The sequence below is a fragment of the Budorcas taxicolor genome, chromosome 1 (assembly GCF_023091745.1).
Source record: "Budorcas taxicolor isolate Tak-1 chromosome 1, Takin1.1, whole genome shotgun sequence".
NCBI lineage: Eukaryota > Metazoa > Chordata > Mammalia > Artiodactyla > Bovidae > Budorcas > Budorcas taxicolor.
The window spans coordinates 12,135,387-12,156,355 of record NC_068910.1 but is presented as its reverse complement, the minus strand read 5'-3'; the positions used below and the strand labels follow the sequence as shown (position 1 = coordinate 12,156,355).

General features: G+C 52.6%; 1 protein-coding gene across 2 annotated transcripts in view; it reads right to left on the bottom strand.

Annotated features, from left to right (window-relative positions):
- Positions 1-1,737: 1,737 nt before the first annotated feature.
- The window catches only part of NISCH (nischarin), a 57,554-nt gene continuing 38,322 nt past the window's right edge, over positions 1,738-20,969 (bottom strand). For both annotated transcript variants that reach the window (XM_052650059.1, XM_052650067.1), the window contains exons 16-21: positions 7,892-9,289; positions 5,496-5,868; positions 4,981-5,137; positions 4,385-4,513; positions 3,695-3,856; positions 1,738-2,965 (exon numbers count right to left, since the gene is read on the bottom strand). In XM_052650059.1, coding sequence (XP_052506019.1) covers positions 2,355-2,965; positions 3,695-3,856; positions 4,385-4,513; positions 4,981-5,137; positions 5,496-5,868; positions 7,892-9,289 — 2,830 coding nt within the window. In that variant the 3' untranslated portion in view covers positions 1,738-2,354. The remainder of the gene's footprint in view (positions 2,966-3,694; positions 3,857-4,384; positions 4,514-4,980; positions 5,138-5,495; positions 5,869-7,891; positions 9,290-20,969) is intronic.

Here is a 20,969-nt window from a genome sequence, read left to right as displayed (position 1 = left end):
TAAGCGGAGGCTGTTCCCTGTCACCTGCCCAGCTTCACTTGCTCACCTTCGACTGAGCTTGCCCCACTCCACCTCCACCACCCCCGGGCCCCCATCCCCGCCACATGCCCTCTCCCAAGGGGCACCCCCACTGCCAGGAGCCCTCTTGCCCCAGTCCAGTCTCCACTCAGTCCTGAGGCTTCCCCCTGCACCGCTCCACACCAGGCCGGCCTCTCTGGCCTGCTGCCTGCCCCGTCTGCTCTGCCCCACCACAGGGTTTCCTATCAACACTCGGTCAAGCATAGAGTAAGCTCCCTTGGCACTGCCATTACCCCCCAGATCCTCACAAGACTCACCACAAAGTTGTCTCGGGTCAGAGGTCTCCAGCCTGCACCTCCTTCTAGCACTGGCCACCAGCAAATACCAGTTTATTTATTTTCCGTCCCCTGCTGGAAGGTCAGCCATGGGAGAGCAGGGATGGAGTCTGGCTGATTCACACACAGACTCCGTTCAGATTGGTGGGATGAATGAATGAGACGTTACTCTTACTATGCTGATACTGGTGGGGGAATGGAGGCTCAAAGGGGTAGGCAATTTCGTCCAAGATCGCTCAGCTAACCAGTGGAAGGATCCAATCCCAGCTCTGCGGCTTGTGGGGTACCCTGCCCCCCACTACACTGCAGATGACCCCGGCCAGGTCCCGTCCTCATGGACCCAGGCTGGGGTCTGCACTTACCTGCTGGGCTGCGGGGTCTGCGAACAGCAGTCCAGGCGTACGCGTGGCGGGCCCTGCCTCTATGACTATAACTCTCCATTTATGGACGATGTAACCAATGAAGACCAACGGAGGAGCCTTGGCACTGACCCCCCCTGTACCAGCTGAGAGGCTACGGGGCTCATCTTCGACATCTGGCTGAGGGGAGGTGAAGGGGGAGACCCTCGCCTTGGTGGCTGCCCCCATCCGCCAGAGCCTTCCTGAGTCCTGGGCCCTCCAGGCGAGGATTCCCCACTCTGCTGCACCAGGAAAAGCCGAGGAGAGGCAGGCCTGGGAGCCAGGCTGACCGGTCCTCCACCGCCCAGCGCTGCTCGTCCCGAACGGTCCTACCACCTTAGGACCCAAGGCTCCTGATGGGGCCAGGATGAGGGAGAGGCAAGCAGGCCTTGGGGGCCCTGCTGCAGGGCAGGAACAGGTTGTGGAAGGATGGGGCCCAGGGGCTGGCTCCCAAAGAAACCTCACATCCTACCTCGGCAGGGCTCCCTGAAGCAAACCCTCTCTCAGGAGAGGAGCCCACACGGACAGCACGGGGCCCTCCTCCCCGCTATCCAACCCTGAGGCTACCTCCTCTGCAGGCCATCTTGGTGAGACCCCTAGACCCCACAAAGAGCTGTCCCGGACTCCAGGCCTGACCCTCACAGCAGGCTGGGGGTGACATTCCAGACCTGAGGGGGCAGGGCAGCAGCCAGGGTACCAGGGACTCCTAAGGAGTTTTGCCCTGAGGCTCCTGGTTTAGCCACAGTCTAGCAGGGCCCTGTCCAAAGAGCCCCTTCTACCTCCCATCCCAGGCTCCTCGGAAACCCATCCAGTACCCGGCCCGGGAGAGCCGCTCCCTTTGGTCCTTTGCAGCCTCCTCCCTGCTCCGTTCCCCCAGTAGCTCACCTTCTTATGTCCCTAAAGCACCTTCTCTCCCTCAGGCCAACCATGCCCTGCACCAACGCCCTGCTGGGACCCCAGCGGCCCTTGAAATAAAAGACCCAGACTGTGTCAAACTTGGCTTTACTGGAATAGAGAAAACAGGCGACAGGACTCACACTCAGTGCTGGCAGCTCCAGGTCCCCTGCCCCCAGCCCCCAGCCCCCAGCCCAAGGCCTGGCAGCCTCCTGCCAGGGGCTCTCCCACTAGTCTGGACCAGGAAGGGCCTCCCCTCTGGAAAACTGTGTGGGGTGGGAGCTTGCAATGTGCATTTCACTGCCGGCTTCGGAATTAGCAGCAGATGTCCACAACGACAGCAACAGCAACGAGACTGCACTTGACATCTCAGGCGAGGACGCACAGAAGAACAAAGCAGACCCACGGTGCCACAGATTAACAGCAGTCTCACGACAGAAGACACGACACTGGTGGGCCCGGCCACGCGGCACAAGGGGCGGGCGACAGGTCTGCGGGGGGCCGGCAGCCCGTGGAGCCAGCGCCTCCACTCCCGAGGCCAGGAAGAACCGGCTGAACGCAGGTATCCACACTCTCTGGGAGGACGGTCAAAAGAAGGTACCGTGAGAGAGCACAGTTTAAAAACAGCGAAGATGCCTGCTTCCCGGCCCTGGGGGAACACCAGGCCAGGCACGGCGGGCAGCAAGGGCCGGCTGTCACCCAGGCAAGCCTAGCCGGTGAGCTCCACGGGCAGCTCCCGGCCGCACAGGGCCTCCCACTGGCGGGCCAACAGCGAGATGAGCCTCTCTCGGCTCTCAGCGCTGGGGACAAACACCTGCCACTGGACCTCACGGCCCTGGCTGCCTCTGGCCGGGCCACCCGGCACCGCCCCGAAGTGGTCCAGGGTGACGCTGCCCATGAGGTCGTGGCCCTGCACGTCATCGAAGACCAGGGTGAGGGCCTGTGGGTATGTCTGGTAGCCCATGAGCACGCGGTCCAGGTCCCGGACGCGGCGCCCATCGTCCAGCCGGTACCGGTCCCTCTGCGGCGGCTCCTTGGCGAACTCGGGCAGCGGGTAGTGGACAAAGTCCTCGTCCAGGAGGAAGATCTCGGCGCTGGTGAGCAGGAGCGTTTTGGGGCGCAGCAAGCCCCTGTAGCGCCCTGGCTGCGGCGAGCCCACCTGGAAGGCCTGCACGCACAGCAGGATGCTGAGGGCTGGCGCCTTCTCCGGGGCAGCCATCTTCTGGGCCACAGTGAACGTCAGGTCTCCGACCTCCTCCTCGCTGGGGTAGGTGAACTTGACGCGGCTCGAGTGGATCAGCTCATAGTTCTCCATCTTCCCTGAAGAGAGAGACGCCACCAGGGCTGCAGGCTGGAACTGGCCTGTGGTGGTGCTGGGCTTACCAGCAGCCCCAAGCCCCTCAGAGACAGCAGCATGAGTCACGTGACCGTCAGAAGTGACAGAGAGTGATCCAAGCCCCCCCGCCCCAACCCCCCGCTCAGCCTGAGACCCTCAGGCCAGCAGCACAGAGCAGGGCAGGCACGAAATGCACCTGCTGGACGGCTGTGGGTTTGCCGGGACAGAGACTCTGCCGTGGAAAAGTCCATGCAGGGCTTCCTCAGTGGTCCAGTGGTTTAGGAACCACTTTGCAATAATGCAAGGGACACTGGTTCGACCTCTGGTTCAGGAAGATTGATTCCACATGCCGTGGAGCCTGGGCCCATGGCTACAGAGCCTGTGCTCTAGAGCCCACGAGCCACGATCACTGAGCCCACACACACTCCACTACGGAAGCCCACGCAACAGGCACCCACGCTGCGCAGCAAGAGGAGCCGCGGCACGGGCAGCCCGCGCACCAGGACAGAGAGGAGCCTCTGCTCACAACCAGGGAAAGCCTGCGCACAGCAACACAGATCCACGAGAGCCAGAAAAAAAGCCATGGGTAACTCTAGCTGACTAAGCAAGAGAAGAGAGCTAGAAGCGGAGGGCTGCTGTGGCATGGAGACGCTGTCCTGGGGCCTGCCACAGCCCTCAGGGTTGGCCAGGAGACTTGAGCTGGGCGGGGGTACCTGTGGTCTTGTTTCCAAACTCAGAATAGAAGTCTCTGTCCACAGGCTCAGGTGAGGGTGTGCGTTCCAGCAAGGAGAGCACAGCCATGAGGTGCTGGAGGAAGCAGTGTGTCAGGTAGCTGTCCCGTGTCAAGCAGGTAACCACCTGCGCCGGGCAGGAGCCTGCGAGAGAAGGGGACAGGCATGACCGCAGGCCGCCGCGGCCCCGGCCCCGGCCCCGTCCTTGCATCTTCTCTAGTCTCCAGCAGGTCAGGCTGGACCTGAGAACCACAGAGCCGGGGCCAGGAACACACACAGGGGGCGCATCATGGGGCCCAGGGAGACGGCCGCTTCTCAGGCCGGAAGGGCTGTGACATTTTTCTGGAAGGGGATACAGAGGCATTAGGGAAAGAGCTTAGCTTTCTCTCTTCAGGAAGTATGAGTCAGACACATCCTGCCCGGGAGCCCAGGGCCCACTCTGCCCGCCCGCCCAGCACTTTGCCGCCTCGGTCCCTGGCCTCCCGCTCAAAGTCCTGGGGGTGAGTCCTGCTCTCTCAGCAGTTCCTGAAGCGGCTTCCTCCCGCTCGGGTGAACTGGCCTGTGAGCAGACAGATAACTCTGCCTGCAATAATGCATCCGCGTATGAAGGTGGAAGCCCGCTGGGGACACTGGCCTTCACCCAAAATAGGACAAAGCAGAGTGGGCACTCACCCGTTAGCCGGAAATACTGGTCGAAAAGCCCAACGTTGACTACCTGCAGGTCGCTAAGTTTCAAAACAAAGCACTGAGAGATGTGGAAGGGGCTGTTGTTGTAGTCGGTGTTTTTCTGATGCCAGAAATCTGTGAGAGGGAGAAAGGGACCAAATGTGGTGGCAGCCGCGCTGGGGGAGCACAAGGCTCCCAGGGACACAGCTGCCTGGAGCAGGAAAGGGTCCCCGTGATGGCCTGGCCCGCCGAGGAGCCACCACCACCTCTGGACACACAAGACCTCATGGGAAATGTGTCCTACAGTCTGAGCCGTGCCTGGTGTGCTGGATACACCAGGAGTCCTAGGACAGCCCATTGGCTGAGGAACCCACCGAGGCCCCAAGGGGCAGAGGCTGCCCAGGTCCTCACAGGCCTGGCTGGGTGCGTTCATTGCCTGGCCTCACATCCCTTGTGCCAGCTCCAGGAGGATAGTGCTGACATCACCCCCCCTTCCTCCGAGAAGACAGTCTCAGCCCTGTGCAGCCAAACAGCTACTTCCTCAGGTCACACGGGGGTCCAGAGACAGAAGCCCTCCCGTCCCCGCGAGCCCCAGTGCCCACCCTGCAGCGGCTCTGAGAAGTAGCGGCGGAGGCCGTCGTGCAGCACGAAGTACACGGCCTTGGTAGAGAGCAGCACGCAGGCTGTCACCTCCAGCCCTGGCGTCTGGTAGAACACCACCGACGACCACAGGAGGTGCCGCAGCTCCTCGTTTTCCACCTGGACACAGAGGGGCCAGTTTGGGCTGCAGGACAGCCCATGACCAGGGTGTGCAGCTCCTCCCCCAGGCTTCTGGGAAGGGGGCTCACGCCAGCCCCACCGGCCGGTGACCTGCTGCTCCGGGGGTGGCATGGGGCTTTACCACGTCGGGGAGCGGGAGACAGTCTGCAGGGGGTCTGCCCAGGGACCAAGGCTAGGAATGGCCACAGCGGGAGGCAGTGATGGAGGGAACAATTGGCCAGGTACTCCCTACTCAGGTCCTCAAAACCGTGAAGAGTTGAAGCTCGGGGAAAAGCCAGCATTGAGGAGGCTGAGCCCAAGGCAGAGCCACCTTCCTCCATGGGTGTGCCAGCCCTACCTCAGCAATGCTGCTGTGGAAGAACTCGACCACGGCCCGTCCACGCAAGCTGGCGATGTGCCGGAGAGACGGGCAGGCGGGCAGGTGTGACGGGATCTGATTGTCCTCCGACGTGGACCGGATCAGGGACTCACTTGGGTACTGTGCAGGGGCCTCTGCTTGGGCCAGGGCCTCCACTGAGGCTGAGGCCTCTGGTGAGGCCTCGGCCTCCGCAGGGACCTCCACTGGAACCAGAGCTGGCACTGAGGCCTCCGCTGGAGCTGGGGTCTTTGCTGGGCTTGGGGCTGAGGCCTCTCCTGGAGTGAGAGCTGGGACCTCCACCAGGGCTGCGGCTGCAGTCTCTGCTGGAGCTTCTTGGAGATTCTGGTCACTGCTACATATCCCGATTCCCCCGAGAAACACTGTATTAACATGTGGGCCCCAAATGCAGACTCCTAGCCCACGTGAAACCTCAGCATGTGGGGACTACACGCACCACACACCACCTCTGGAGTCGTCTGGGGACTTCATCTCGGTTCCTCATGGTGAGAGCAAAGGGAAAGGTGCCCAGGCCCCTTCTCTTGCGAGGGAGATGGGAAGACGGGAGGGAGAGGGGAAGACGGATCAAGGCTGAGACAGACAGATGTGACCCATGGGCTGAGAAATCATTCTGAAGAGGTGGTAAAAGTATCACTGATGCCACTCCAGAGTCCAGAGTGCGGACTGGGGTACCCAGGGCTGGGACCCTGGGGCACGTGGAGTTGAGAAACAAAAACTCAACCTTTCCTCAGTCTGCCTTTGAGGCCTCCTCAGGTGTCCCAGGATCTCACCCCCCTTGGCCACCACTGCATGTGGCCACACTGGATTTTCCCTCGACTGTTCTAAGCACCAGGTCCAACAATGCTCAGAAAGAATCCTTGTCCATGTTGGGAGCCCCCCACAACCAGCCTACACACCCACAAGCCCAGGCTCGTGTCAGTGGGGAGTCCCGGATACCGTCCTCTCAATCGAACAGCTGTCTGTTGAGAGCAACCAGCCTACACACCCACAAGCCCAGGCTCGTGTCAGTGGGGAGTCCCGGATACCGTCCTCTCAATCGAACAGCTGTCTGTTGAGAGAGGTCCCTGGGGCCCTGATCTTGCACAGGGCCAAATCCCCCCAAGCTTCCCAGGCTCTCCTCCTGTTGGCCTGGGGCAGACACGCGTCTGGTGGGATGAAGCAGGGCGCCTGCTTTCTGTATGCAGTCCCCTCTGTGGGCAAGGTCCAGCCAGGTTTGGGGGTGGCAGGGAAACAGAGACAAGGTGTCACCATCTGAAGCCCCATCACGGGGGCAGGGAGACAGAGAGACAGCCTTGCGAGGCCGCCTCTGGCACAAGTGGCTCCCCAGCACCTAGAGGAATGAGGGGTCTCTACAGACGGCACAGGACTTGAGCTGGGCATGAGGGGCCCCTGATTCAGCCAGGAAGAGGATGGATGTCCTTTGGGAGCATCCGTTGAGGGGTTGGGCTGGAGGGAAAAGGCAGGGCCTCTGAAATGCTGGGGTGAGGATAGGGTCTCCAATGTCCACCAGGAACAAACGAAGGGCTTTCTTGTCCGGCTGGGGAAGCCCCATCATACATGAAGCTGGGGGAGCCACAGGAGAAAGGGGCACCCTGAAGGGCACAGGGACCCTCGTGAGCCCAAGGCAGGCATGAACCACGAGTGTGCACACAGTTCCCCTCACAGGCCACTCTACCCCAAGCCCAGGCAGCTCCGAGGGGAGCCAGGCCCAGCAGCAGGAGCAGGGGAAGGAGGGAAAAGTGAGGAAGACAAGCACAGGGCTGCGGGTTCCTCCTCTCTGCGCCTCAGTCTCCCCCGGAAGAGCAGGAGCTCTGCATGGACAGACCACCCCGCTTACACACTCAGACCTTGCTGCTCTCAGCCAACAAGTCTGGGATTCACAAAATTACACAGAGTGGGCCCCTGAGCAACCCAGGTCCTCCTAAGAAGGAAGGAGTGTATGGCTCACCAAAGGGTAAGGCTTGAAGCTGGGGGTCAGAGGCAGGCCGTGCCAGCAGCAGCTCCCCCAGCCCAGCTCGGAAAGCCAACCATGGGACTGGGAGCCCAGGGGCAAGGGTACATGGGTGATGTCTAGAGGCCATGCTTGGGCCCAGCGGGGAGGGCCAGGCAAGGTGGGAGCAGAAGCCTGGATGCCCAGCAACGCAGGGCTCTAAGTGGCAGAGAACTGGGCCGAGGCCCAGTGTCCTTCCGCAGAGAAGGGCCTCTTCTGAAGCCTGGGACATAAGAAGCAGCCCAGCACCAAAGCCGAGGGAGCCAAGGGCAGTGCTGATGGGGGTGAGAGGCTTGGGTGTGGTGAGCCGGGTGGTCTCAGCCAGCCCCCTGCTCCCTGGCCCCCAGCAGCCCGCACTCAGTCTCACCTGGCCCTGCCCTCGGCAGGCTGGCCATCCACGACGGGGCTCTGAGGCCCGGTCCCCGTTGCAGGGGTCTTGGCGATGACCACGGTCTTCAGATCCTGCAGCGAGGCCCGCAGCTGGTTGTAGATACGCAGGAAGTGGAACTTCTCGTGGGGCAGCACGAAGATGGCGGTGACGAAGCGGTAGCCCACGAGCAGCTCGAGCACGTGGCCGTCGGCGAAGGCGCCCCGCGGCTGGGTGCAGCTGCGCGTGGGGTCCAGCAGCACAGTGGAGAGCGGCACGCGGCTGAGCTTGAAGCTGTTGCGGTTGCGGCAGTTGTGGGTGCCCCGGTTGGGCATGGGGTTGAAGTCGGCCTTGATGACGTTGAGGTGCTGGGGCGTGAGCAGCAGCCAGTAGGGGATGGCGGCAGACTTGACAGCCTCGGAGGGCGCGCAGCAGGAGCGCCGCACGGCCGAGCAGAGGGTGCAGCTGGCCCACTCGATGTTGCCCGAGTAGTCCCCGGCGGCCGTCTGCACCATGCGCTTGTCGCTGTAGACCAGGTAGACGGGGAAGCAGCCCTGGCTGCGCTCCTGGCAGCCGCCCGCCACCTTGTAGAAGGTGAGCAGCTGGCGCAGGAACTCCTGCAGGCTGGTGTGGCTGCCGTAGAGCATAGGGCTACACAGCATGGCCATGTGCTGCGGAGCGAAGCAGGCGCGCAGGTCGGCGTGGAACTCGTGCAGGTGGGCGGCGTCTGAGATGATGAAGAGCGTGTTCTCGCTGTGCCGCACCTTCAGCACCAGGCACAGCTCCGGCATGAGGAAGCCGAACTCGGTGAGGTCGCCATGCGGGAAGCAGAATACGAAGCGCAGCGAGGAGAGGATGTGCTGGCTGCTGCCCCGCGACTCCTGGTGCGGGATCTCGAAGACGGCGATGCCGAAGTCGGTGAGCACGAGGCAGGCGGCGAACTGGCGGATGCTGCCCTGCACGTGGATCAGGAAGCACCAGAGCACCTTGAGGATGCGGATATGCTCCAGCAGGAAGTCCTCGTCTGCGCCCAGCGCCCACTCCAGAGCCAGGCGCTCCTCCTCCGCCTCCTCCTCCTCCTCTTCTTCATCTTCCTCCCCTGGCCCACCCTCCTCCTCTTCCTCTGCATCTGGGGGCCCCATTTCGAAGTAGCGGTTCTCAGCAACGTCCTCCTCCTCCTCCTCCTCTTCCTCGCCCTGCCCTCCCTGGCCCTCCTCTCGCTGGTTGGCGGCTTCGATCCAAGCAGGGAGCTGCCGCTCAATAGCCTGCCGGATGAGCGTGCTCAGGCGCTGGATGAAGTCCTGGTTGGTGGCGGTGTAGCCGATGCAGGTGAAGGGCAGGAAGATGATCTGGCCGGACCCAGGCACCACCTGGACCTCTGGCTCCGCGTGCTCGGGGCTGTGTGGGGAGAGGCCAGGTCAGCGGCGTGCTGGGCTGGGATGCCCCCACCCCCCACATCCAGATTCTGCTGCTGTCCCCCTGGTCTTGAGGAACCAAGGCATGGGTCTCACAAGCCTCCTAACCAGTCAAGGCTGCTCCTAGCAAGCACCCTGATAGGGAGCTGGAGTGCTGGAAGGCTGGGACAGCCACACTGCCAGGGCCTCAGACCACAGACATCCAGTGCAGTCCTGCCCACGTCACGAAGACATCGCAGTCCTGCAGACACTGCCACAAGCCCCAGAGGCAGTGAGTGCCCAAGGCCGTGGACTAACTAGACAACGGTTTCCTTCAGGGGAACCCAGTGACCTTGAGAGGGGTAGGGAGTGGGACAGGTGGGTCTGAGGACCTTCACATTTAAATTCAAGCTCCTCCAGAGACAGGCGATCTACGTGAGAAAGAATTCAGAGTAGTAACAGTAAAAATGATTCAAAATCTCAGGAAAAGAATGGAGGTACAGACCAGGAGGGTACAAGAAATGTTTAACAAAGAGAAGAGGTTAAAAGAACAGAGAGATGAACAATACAATAAGTGAAACCAAAAATACACTAGGAGAAAAGCAAGCGCAGAATAACTGAGGCAGAAGAATGCGTGAGTGAGCTGGAAGACAGAGAAGTGGAGATCACTGCCACAGCACAGAACAAAGACACTGGAAATCGCTGCCTCAGGACAGAGTAAAGTAAAAAGAATGAAGAGAAATGAGAAATGTCTCAGAGACCTCTGGGACAACACTAAACACACCAACATCCACATCATAGGGTCCCAGCAGAAGAGAGACAGGGAAAGGGCCTGAGAAAATATGCGAAGAGATTATAGCCAAAAACGTCCCTAAAATGGGAAAGGAAACAGTCACTCAAGTCCAGGAAGTGCAGAGTTCCATACAGGATAAACCCAAGGTGGAACAGGCTAAAACACAGATTAGTCAAATTGACGAAAGTCAAATACAAAGAAAAAAATATTAAAATCAAAAGGGAAAAGTAAAACAACACACAAGGAAATCCCCATAAAGTTATCAGATGATTTTTCAGCAGAAACTGCAAGCCAGAAGAGGGTGGCAAAATATATTTAAAGTGACGAAAGGGATAAACCTACACCCAAGAATACTCTACCCGGCAAGGCTTTCATTCAGATTCAGAGAAATCAAAAGCTTTACAGATGAGCAAAAGGTAAGAGAATACAACACCACCAAACTAGCCTTACAACAAATGCTAAAGGAGCTTCTGGGGGCAGGGCTGGGGGGCGGGGCAGATGGTAAATGGTAAGGAACACACCTGCCAATGCAGAGCTCCATCCCGGGGTCGGGAAGATCCCCTGGAGGAGGGCGTGGCAACCCACTCCAGTATCCTTGCCTGGAGAATCCCATGGACAGGGGAGCCTGGCAGGCTACAGTCCATAGGGTTGCAAAGAACTGGACACGACCAAAGCAACTTAGCATGCACACACGCGCGTGCACGCGCACACACGCCATCGGAGGTGGGGGTGGAGAGGCCAAAGCTAGAAACAAGAAAAGCATAATTGGGAAAGCTCAACAATAAAGGCAAACATAAAGTAATAGTAGGAAACCACCCACACACAACTATCATATCAAAATCAGCAACCACGAGGGGAGCACAAATACAGGAAATCAGAATCACACTTGAAATCAAGAGACCAGCACCTTAACACAACCTTGCGTAAAGACCGCTAGAGCAAAATCTCAAGAGGGACTTCCTGGTGGTCCAATGGTTAAGAATCGGCCTTGCAGTGCAGGGGCCTCGGGTTTGACCCCTCCTCGGGGAACTAGAATCCCACATTCCACATGGCGACTGAGCCTGAGCGCCACAGCGAAAGTCCTTACGCGCCACAGCCAGGCGGCCACAGCCAAAGCAGAGACACGGAAGAACCCTAACCTCACGGGAACTGCAAACCAAAGCCTGTAACAGACACACGAACAACAAAGCAAAAGGCAACTCAAACACAACACTGAAGACAGTCATCGAAGCACAAGAGAACGAAGGAAGACCAACAAAAACAAATCCTCATCGATTAGGAAAATGGCAACAGGAACAAGTATTATCAATAATGACCTTAGATGGGAAAATGTAGATTAAATAAATGCTCCAAACAAAAGGCACAGACTGGCTGAATGGATACAAAACAAGACCCATATATATGCTGTCTACAAGAGACCCACTTCGGACTTAGGGACAAATATAAACTGAAAGTGAGGGGGTAAAAAAAGATATTTCATGCAAATAGAAATCAAAAGAAAGCTGAAACAGCAGTATACATATCAGACAAAACAGACCTTAAAATAACGACTGTTACAAGAGATAAGGAAATGGGATTCCCCTGGTGGTCAAGCGGCTAACACTCTGCGCTCTCAACACAGGGGGCTGGGGTTCGATCCCTGGTCAGGGAGTTAGAGCCAACAGACAGAGTTCGTATGCTGCAACTAAAGATCACACAGACGACAACAAAGATCAAAGGTTCCATGTGCTGTAACTAAGGGATGGTGCAGCCAAGTAAATACATAAATATTAAAAAGACAAGGACAGACACTACATAATGATCAAGGGATCAATTCAAGAAGATATAACACTTTCAACTACATGCATGTAACCCAGCACGGGAGCACCTCAATATAAACATAAACGCTAACGGTCATAGGGGCTTCCCTGGGGGCTCAGATGGTGAAGAAGGGGGAAATCAACAGTGATACGATAACAGCAGGGAACTCAACGGACAGATCATCCAAACAGAAAATCAATAAAGAAACACCAAAAAACAAAAGGAAACACCAGCCCTAAAGATACATTAGACTAGATCGACTTAACTAATACTTACAGGGCATTCCATTCGAAAAGCGCACGGACTTTTTTCAAGCACACATAGAACATTCTGCAGGAGAGACGGTATCTGCGGCCACAAATCAAGCCTCAGCGAATTCAAGAAAACTGAAATCACATCAAGCATCTTTTCCAACCACAACGCTGTAAGATTATAAATCAAATACAAGAAAAAAATAACTGAAAAACCCCACAAACATATGGAGGTTAAACAATGTTATGAAATAGCCGATGGATCACTGAAGAAATCAAACAGGAAATAAAGAACACCTAGAGACAAATGACAGTGAAACATGACAATCCAAAACCTGTGGGATGCAGCTAAAGAGGTTCTAAGAGGGAAGTTGACAGCAATGCAATCCTACCCCAGGACACAAGAAAACTCTCAAACAACCTAACTGTGGGACTTCCCTGGCGGTCCCATGGTGAACAATCCACCTACCAACGCAGCGGACATGGGTTCAATCACTGGTCCAGGAAGATCTCTTGTGCCACAGAGCAACCAAGCCTGTGTGCTGCAACTACTGAGCCTGAGCCCTAGAACCCATGCGCCCCAACAAGAGAGGCTACAGGGATGGGAGCCCATGCACTGCGAACAGAGTAATCCCCACTCACTGCAACTAGAGAAAAGCCTGTGCACAGCAAGACCCAGAACACTCACAGTCACTCACACACACACACCCCCTAAAGGAACTAGAGAAAGCCTGTGCACAGCAAGACCCAGAACACTCACAGTCACTCACACACACACACCCCCCCAAAGGAACTAGAGAAAGACTGTGCACAGCAAAGATCCAAACAGTCATAGTCACTCACACACACTACCCCCCAAAGGAACTAGAGAAAGCCTGTGCATAGCAAAGACCCAGAACAGTCACTCACACACACACCCCCAAAGGAACTAGAGTAAGCCTGTGCACAGCAAAGACCCAGAACACTCAGTCACTTACACACACACCCCCCCAAAAGAACTACAGAAAGCCTGTGCACAGCAAAGACCCAGAACAGTCACAGTCACTCACACACACACCCCCCCAAAAGGAACTAGAGAGAGCCTGTGCACAGCAAGACCCAGAACACTCACAGTCACTCACACACACACACCCCGCAAAAGAACTACAGAAAGCCTGTGCACAGCAGAGACCCAGAGCAGTCACTCACACACACATACACCCCCTAAAGGAACTAGAGAAAGCCTGTGCACAGCAAGACCCAGAACAGTCACTCACTCACACACACACCCCCTAAAGGGACTAGAGAAAGCCTGTGCACAGCAAAGACCCAGAACAGTCACAGACAGTCACACACACACACATACCCCTAAAGGAACTAGAGAAAGGCTGTGCACAGCAAAGACCCAAAACAGTCACAGTCATTCACACCCCCCCCCGCCAAGGGAACTAGAGAAAGCCTGTGCACAGCAAAGATGCAGAACAGTCACAGTCACTCACACACACACACCCTAAAGGAACTAGAGAAAGCCTGTGCACAGCAAAGACCCAGAACAGTCACAGTCACTCACACACAAACACACAAGCACACTCCCCTGTGCTGCACCTGAGGGGCCCACATGCTGCAACAAAGATCAAACATCCTGCATTCCACAACTAAGACCTGGGCAACCAAATAAACAAACAAAATATTTTAAAACTATATCTCTTAAAAAAAAAAAAGTCTCTAAAAAATAAATGCTTGTGAGGGTATGGAGAAAAGGGAACCCTCCTACATTGTTAGTAGGAATATAAATTGTCACAACCATTATGGAGAATGGTACAGAGGTTCCTTAACAAAGTAAATACCTACTACATGACCCAACAATCCCACTTCTGGACCTATATCCAGAGAAAGACTTAATTCAAAAAGATAAGTTACCCCGATGTTCACTGCAGCACTGTTTACAAGCGCCAAGACATGTAAGCAACCTAAATGTCAACTAAACAAACCTGAACATCACTGACAGGTGAATAACGGAATACTACTCAGCCAAAAAAAGGAATGAAATGATGCCACTTGCCCCAGTAGGGTGGATCTAGAGATTGTCATATTGAATGAAGTCAGATAAGGACTAATATCACATATCACTATGTGGAATCTAAAAAAATAATGGTACAAATGAACTTATTTATAAAAGAGTCACAGACGTAGAAAACAAACTTACAGTTACCAGGGGGAAATGGGGAAGAGGGATAAATTAGGAGTTTGGGATTGACAGAAACACACTACTATATATCTTCCATGAGGAAGAGGATATATGGATACATATAACTGATTCATTCATTCCACAGCAGCAACTAACACAACATTGTGAAGCAGTTATACTCCAGTAAAATTTTTTTCTGATCTTTCATTGTTACTGTGTAGGAATGCAAGAGATTTCTGTGTATCAATTTTGTGTCCTGCAAATTTACCAGATTCACTGATGAGCTCTCGTAGTTTTCTGGTAGCATCTGTAGGATTTTCTGTGTATCTGCAAACAGTGACAGTATTACTTTCTCTTTTCAATTTGGATTTATTTTTTTTTCTTCTCTGATTGCTGTGACTACACTCTCCAGATCTATGTTCAGTCAAATTGGCAAGAGTGGACATCAGGAGGTCTTGGAGGATGTTTTGAGTTTTCACCCTTGAGAATGATGTTAATTGTGGGTTTGTTGTATGTGGTCTTTGTTGTGCTGAGGTAGATTCCCTCCGTGCCCACTTTCTAGAGACTTTTCTTTTCTTTCTAAAATGGATAGCTAACTAACAAGGCCATACTTGTTATGTAGTACCTCTTGGCCTCTAATGCCTTATGAAAAAGGATATATAAAATGCAGTTGGGAAACCTCTTCTGTAAAAATCAGAGTAAACAGTCAAGGCTTTGGAGACTAACCCACCCACATCTTTTTTTTTTTTAAAGCAGCTCTTTAAGAATGGAAGAATCAGTTTCCAGTTCAAGACAGCAGAGTAGAAGGGCATCATCTCCTCCTGCGAGAGCACAAAAAAATCACAACTAGATGTTGAGCAACCACTGACAGGAGGATGCTGGAAACTACCAAAAAAAGATACCCCACATCTAAAACTAAAGAGGAAGATGCAGAGAGATGGCAGCAGGGCACAATCATGATAAAATCTAATCCCATACCCACCAGGTGGGTGACCCAAAACCTACAGAACAATACCAAAGAAGTTCTCCCACTGTTTCAAAGGCTCTGAACCCCACATCAGGCTTCCCAGCCGGGGGTTCGACAAAGAAACCGTACTCCCCAGGGAATCTGGCCTTGAAGGTCAGTGAGATCTGATTACAAGACTTCCACAGGACTGGGGAAACACAGACTCCAGTCTTGGAGGGCACAAACAAAACCTTTCATACATGAAGATCCAGAGGAAAGGGGCAGTGACCCCACAGAAAGACTAAACCAAACTACCTGCTAGTATTAGAGGGACTACTATGGAGGCGCAGCTGGGCAGAGGCTCAGCACAGGAACGGGGCACCAGCAGCAGAAGGCCAGCAAGGTACCCCTAGGCATAAACCCTCTTGGAGTTCCCCATTAATTTAATTAGACTGTTAATTAAAAATAGGCAAAAGCAACAAAGCTTTACTGTGCATCACAGGGAACTACAGCCAAGATCTTGTAATAATCTATAATGGAAAATAATTTCAAAAATAATCTATTTGTATACGTATAACTGAATCACCTTGCTTTGCACCTGAAACATTGTAAGTCAACTATACTTCAATAAAATATAATTATATATTAAGGAAAAAAAAGAAAAAAAGTACTAGCATGGAACTTTAATATCCACTTACACCAATGGACACCCAGAAAGAAAATCAATAAGGAAACATAAGCGTTAAAGATACAATAGACCAGATGGACTTGCTGATGTTTATAGAGCATTCCATTAGAAGCAGCAAAATACACTTTCTTTTCAAGTGCACAGGGAACATCCCCCAGGACAGAGCTTATCTTTGGCCATAAATCAAGCCGCAGTAAAGTTAAGAAAACTTATCAGGTATCATTTCTGACCACAATGTTATAAGATCAGAAATCAGATACAAGAAAAAAACGGCAAAAACCCACAAATATATGGAGGCTGAACGATACGTTGCTCAACGACCGATGCATCACCGAGGATATTGAAAAGGAAATAAAAAGATACCTAGAGACAAATGACGATGGAAACATGACGATCCGAAGCCCATGGGATGCAGCCAAAGCAGGTCTGAGAGAGAAGCTGAAGCAACGCGATCTGAGCTCAGGACACAAGAGAAAATCTCAAACTAACGCCTGGCCATGGGACTCCCCTTGCGGTCCAGTGGCTGCGAATCCACCTGCCAAACACAGGGGACATGGGTTCAATCCCTGGTCTGGGAAGATCCCACATGCTACAGAGCTACTAAGCCCACATGCCACAGCTTTTGAGCCTGTGCTCCAAGGCCCGTGCTCTGCAACAGGAGAAGCCACCTCAATGAGAAACCCATGTGCCGCCACTGCACAGTAACCCCCACTCCCTACTAGAGAAAGCCTGCACAGAGCAAACACCCAGTGCAGTCAAGCATACACACACACACACCTGCAAATGAACCAGAGAAAGAACAAGTAAACCCCAATGTTAGCAGAAGGAAAGAAATCACAATGACCAGAGCAGAAATAAATGATACAAAGATGAAGAAAAGAATAGAAAAGGTCAAGGAAAATAAAAACTGGTCCTATAAAAAGATGAACAAAACTGACAAAGCTTTAGACTCAGAGGGAAAAAACAGCAAAGAGGGCTCAAATCAAGAAAATTAGAAACAGGGACTTTCCTGGTATACAGTGCATGAAAATTCACCTGCCAATGCAAGGGGACACTGGTATGATCCCTTGTCCAGGAAGATCTCACACGCCATGGAGCAACCAAGCCCACCCACCGCAACCACTGAGCCCAAGAGCAGCAAATGCTGAAGCCAGCACACACTCCAGGACCGAGGGCCACAGCTGTCGCGTCCCCGGGCTGCACCTTCTGAAACCCATGTGCCCAGGGCCTGCGCTATGCTAGAGCCACTGCAACAGACGCCCATGCACTGCAACGAAGAGTGGGGCTGCCTCACCATAACCAGAAAGACGGTGTGCAGCCACAAAGAAACAGCACAACCAAAGATTAATTATTAACAAAACTAGGAATGAAAAAGGGCAAGTTACAACTGACACCGCGGACGTACAAAGGGTACCAGACTACTACAAGCAGCTATATGCCAATAAAATGGACAATCTACAAGAAATGGACAAATTCTTAGAGACTGAACCAGGAAGGAACAGAAGACATGAACAGACCAATCACAAGTTCTGAAACTGTGATTCAAAAACTCCCAACAGAAGTCCAGGACCAGATGGCCTCAGAGATGAATGCTATCAAGCATTTAGACAACACTTGACACCTATCCTTCCAAAAAACTGCCAAAGGAGGAATATTCCCAAGCTCATTCTATGAGGCCACAATCACCCTGATACCAAAACCAAAGATATCACAAAAATGAAAATGACAAAACTTCCCTGGTGGTCCAGAGATTACAAATCCGCCTTGCGATGCAGATGACACAGATTTGATCCTTGGCAGGGGAACTAAGATCCCAACACCGCAGAGCAACTGAACCACACACACTGAAACGGCCGAGCCTGCATGCTCTGGAGCCTGCACACCACAGCTAGAGCGCCCATGAGCCACAACGGAAGACCCTGCGTGCTGCAACTAAGACGCCATGCGGCCAGACAAATACGTGCTAAAGACAGAGAAGAAAGATTACGGGCCAATGTCACTCAACACGGACACAAAAAGTCCCAATACTAGCAATAACACAGTAAAAGGTTCATACACCAGGATCAAGTGGGATTTACCCCAGGGATGCAAAGATTTTTCAATATACACAAGTCAATCAATGTGATACACCACATTAACAAACTGAAGAATTAAAACCATATGATCATCTTAATAGATGCAGAAAAAGCTTTTGACAAAATCCAACACCCATTTACAATTAAAAAAAAAAAAAAACTCTCCAGAAAGTGGGCACAGAGGGAATCTACCTCACCATATTAAGGCTACATACAACATCATTCTCAAAGGTGAAAAACTCAAAACATATCCTCCAAGACCTCCTGATGTTTACTTTCGCCACTTTTATTCAACACAGTTCTGGACAGTCTAGTCTCAGCAACCAGAAAACAAAAGGAAATAAAAGAAACCCAAACTGGAACAAGAACGTAAAATTGTCACTGTTTGCAGATACACAAAAAATCCAGAGACACTATCAGAAGACTATGAGAGCTCATCACTGAATCTGGAAAATCTGCAGGATACAAAATTAATGAAAGATCAGAAAAAACTTTTGAGTGTAGTTACTTTCCAATATTGTGTTAGTTTCTGCTATACAATGAATGAATCAGTTATATGTATACAAATATCCTCCTCCTCCTCTTTGACCTCCCTCACACCCTCATCCCCACCCCAGGCATCTAAGTCATCACAGGGCACCAACCTGAGTTTCCAGGGCTACAGAGCAGGTTCGCGTTAGCGCTCATGCACATGTGCGTGGCTCCTAACCTCCTGCTCTACTTCACACACCCTCGCGCCACCCCCACCCGTGTCCACAAGTCCATTCTGTCTCATTCCTGCCCTACAAGTCAGTTCATCTGTACCATTTTTCCAGATTCCACATGTATGTATTAATAAATCATCTTTATTTCTCTTTCTGAATTTCTTCACTATGTATATCTCCAAAATATAGAAATAGCTCATAAGCTCAATATCAAACAAAAAACCAAATCAAACTACAGGCAAAGACCTAAACTGACATCTCTCCAAAGAAGACATACAGATGGCCAAGAGGCACATGAAAAGATGCTCAACATCACTTATTACTCAGTTCAGTTCAGTTGCTCAGTCGTGTCCGACTCTTTGTGACCCCATGAATCGCAGCATGCCAGGCCTCCCTGTCCATCACCAACTCCCGGAGTTCACTCAGACTCACGTCCATCGAGTCGGTGATGCCATCCAGCCATCTCATCCTCTGTCGTCCCCTTCTCCTCCTGCCCCCAATCCCTCCCAGCATCAGAGTCTTTTCCAATGAGTCAACTCTTCGCATGAGGTGGCCAAAGGACTGGAGTTTCAGCTTCAGCATCATTCCCTCCAAAGAAATCCCAGGGCTGATTTCCTTCAGAATGGACTGCTTGGATCTCCTTGCAGTCCAAGGGACTCTCAAGAATCTTCTCCCAACACCACAGTTCAAAAGCATCAATTCTTCGGCGCTCAGCTTTCTTCACAGTCCAACTCTCACATCCATACATGACCACTGGAAAAACCATAGCCTTCACTAGACGGACCTTAGTCAGCAAAGTGATGTCTCTGCTTTTGAATATGCTATCTAGGTTGGTCATAACTTTTCTTCCAAAGAGTAAGCGTCTTTTAATTTCATGGCTGCAGTCACCATCTGCAGTGATTTTGGAGCCCCAAAAAATAAAGTCTGACACTGTTTCCACTGTTTCCCCATCTATTTCCCATGAAGTGATGGGACCAGATGCCATGATCTTCGTTTTCTGAATGTTGAGCTTTAAGCCAACTTTTCCACTCTCCTCTTTCACTTTCATCAAGAGGCTCTTTAGTTCCTCTTCACTTTCTGCCATAAGGGTGGTATCATCTGCATATCTGAGGTTATTGATATTTCTCCCGGCAATCTTGATTCCAGCTTGTGCTTCTTCTAGCCCAGCGTTTCTCATGATGTACTCTGCACATAAGTTAAATAAGCAGGGTGACAATATACAGCCTTGACGTACTCCTTTTCCTATTTGCAACCAGTCTGTTGTTCCATGTCCAGTTTGAACTGCTGCTTCCTGACCTGCATACAGGTTTCTCAAGAGGCAGGTCAGGTGGTCTGGTATTCCCATATCTTTCAGAATTGTCCACAGTTTATTGTGATCCACACAGTCAAAGGCTTTGGCATGGTCAATAAAGCAGAAATAGATGTTTTTCTGGAACTCTCTTGCTTTTTCCATGATCCAGCGGATGTTGGCAATTTGATCTCTGGTTCCTCTGCCTTTTCTAAAACCAGCTTGAACATCCGGGAGTTCACGGTTCACGTATTGTTGAAGCCTGGCTTGGATAATTTTGAGCATTACTTTACTAGCATGTGAGATGAGTACAATTGTGCGGTAGTTTGAGCATCCTTTGGCATTGCATTTCTTTGAGATTAGAATGAAAACTGACCTTTTCCAGTCCTGTGGCCACTGCTGAGTTTTCCAAATTTGCTGGCATATTGAGTGCAGCAATTTCACAGCATCATCTTTCAGGATTTGAAACAGCTCAACTGGAAATCCATCACCTCCACTAGCTTTGTTTGTAGTGATGCTTTCTAAGGCCCACTTGACTTCACATTCCAGGATGTCTGGCTCTAGGTGAGTGATCACACCATCGTGACCTGTTCAGTAAATCTTTAATCCAATTTCCTGCTGATAGGTGGGGCTGTGCTCTCTCCCTGTAGGGTAATGGAGACCTCTTCCAAAAGAACTTATACCAACACACCTCCCAGAAGAGCTGCTGACCCTGAGAGGCAGGCCACTGTCGACCCACGCCTCTGCCAGAGACTCCCGGACAGTCACCGGCAAGTCTGGTTCGGTCTGTTGTGGGGTCAATGCTCCTTTCTCCTGGCTCACGAAGTTTTGTTGGTGCCCTCCAAGAGTCTCTGTTTTCCCAGTCCTGTGGAAGTTCTGTAATCAAATCCCGCTGACCTTCAAAGTCAGATTCCCAGGAGATTCTCATTGACATGTTAGGAATCAGTGAACTAAAGTGAACTGGAGTGGGTG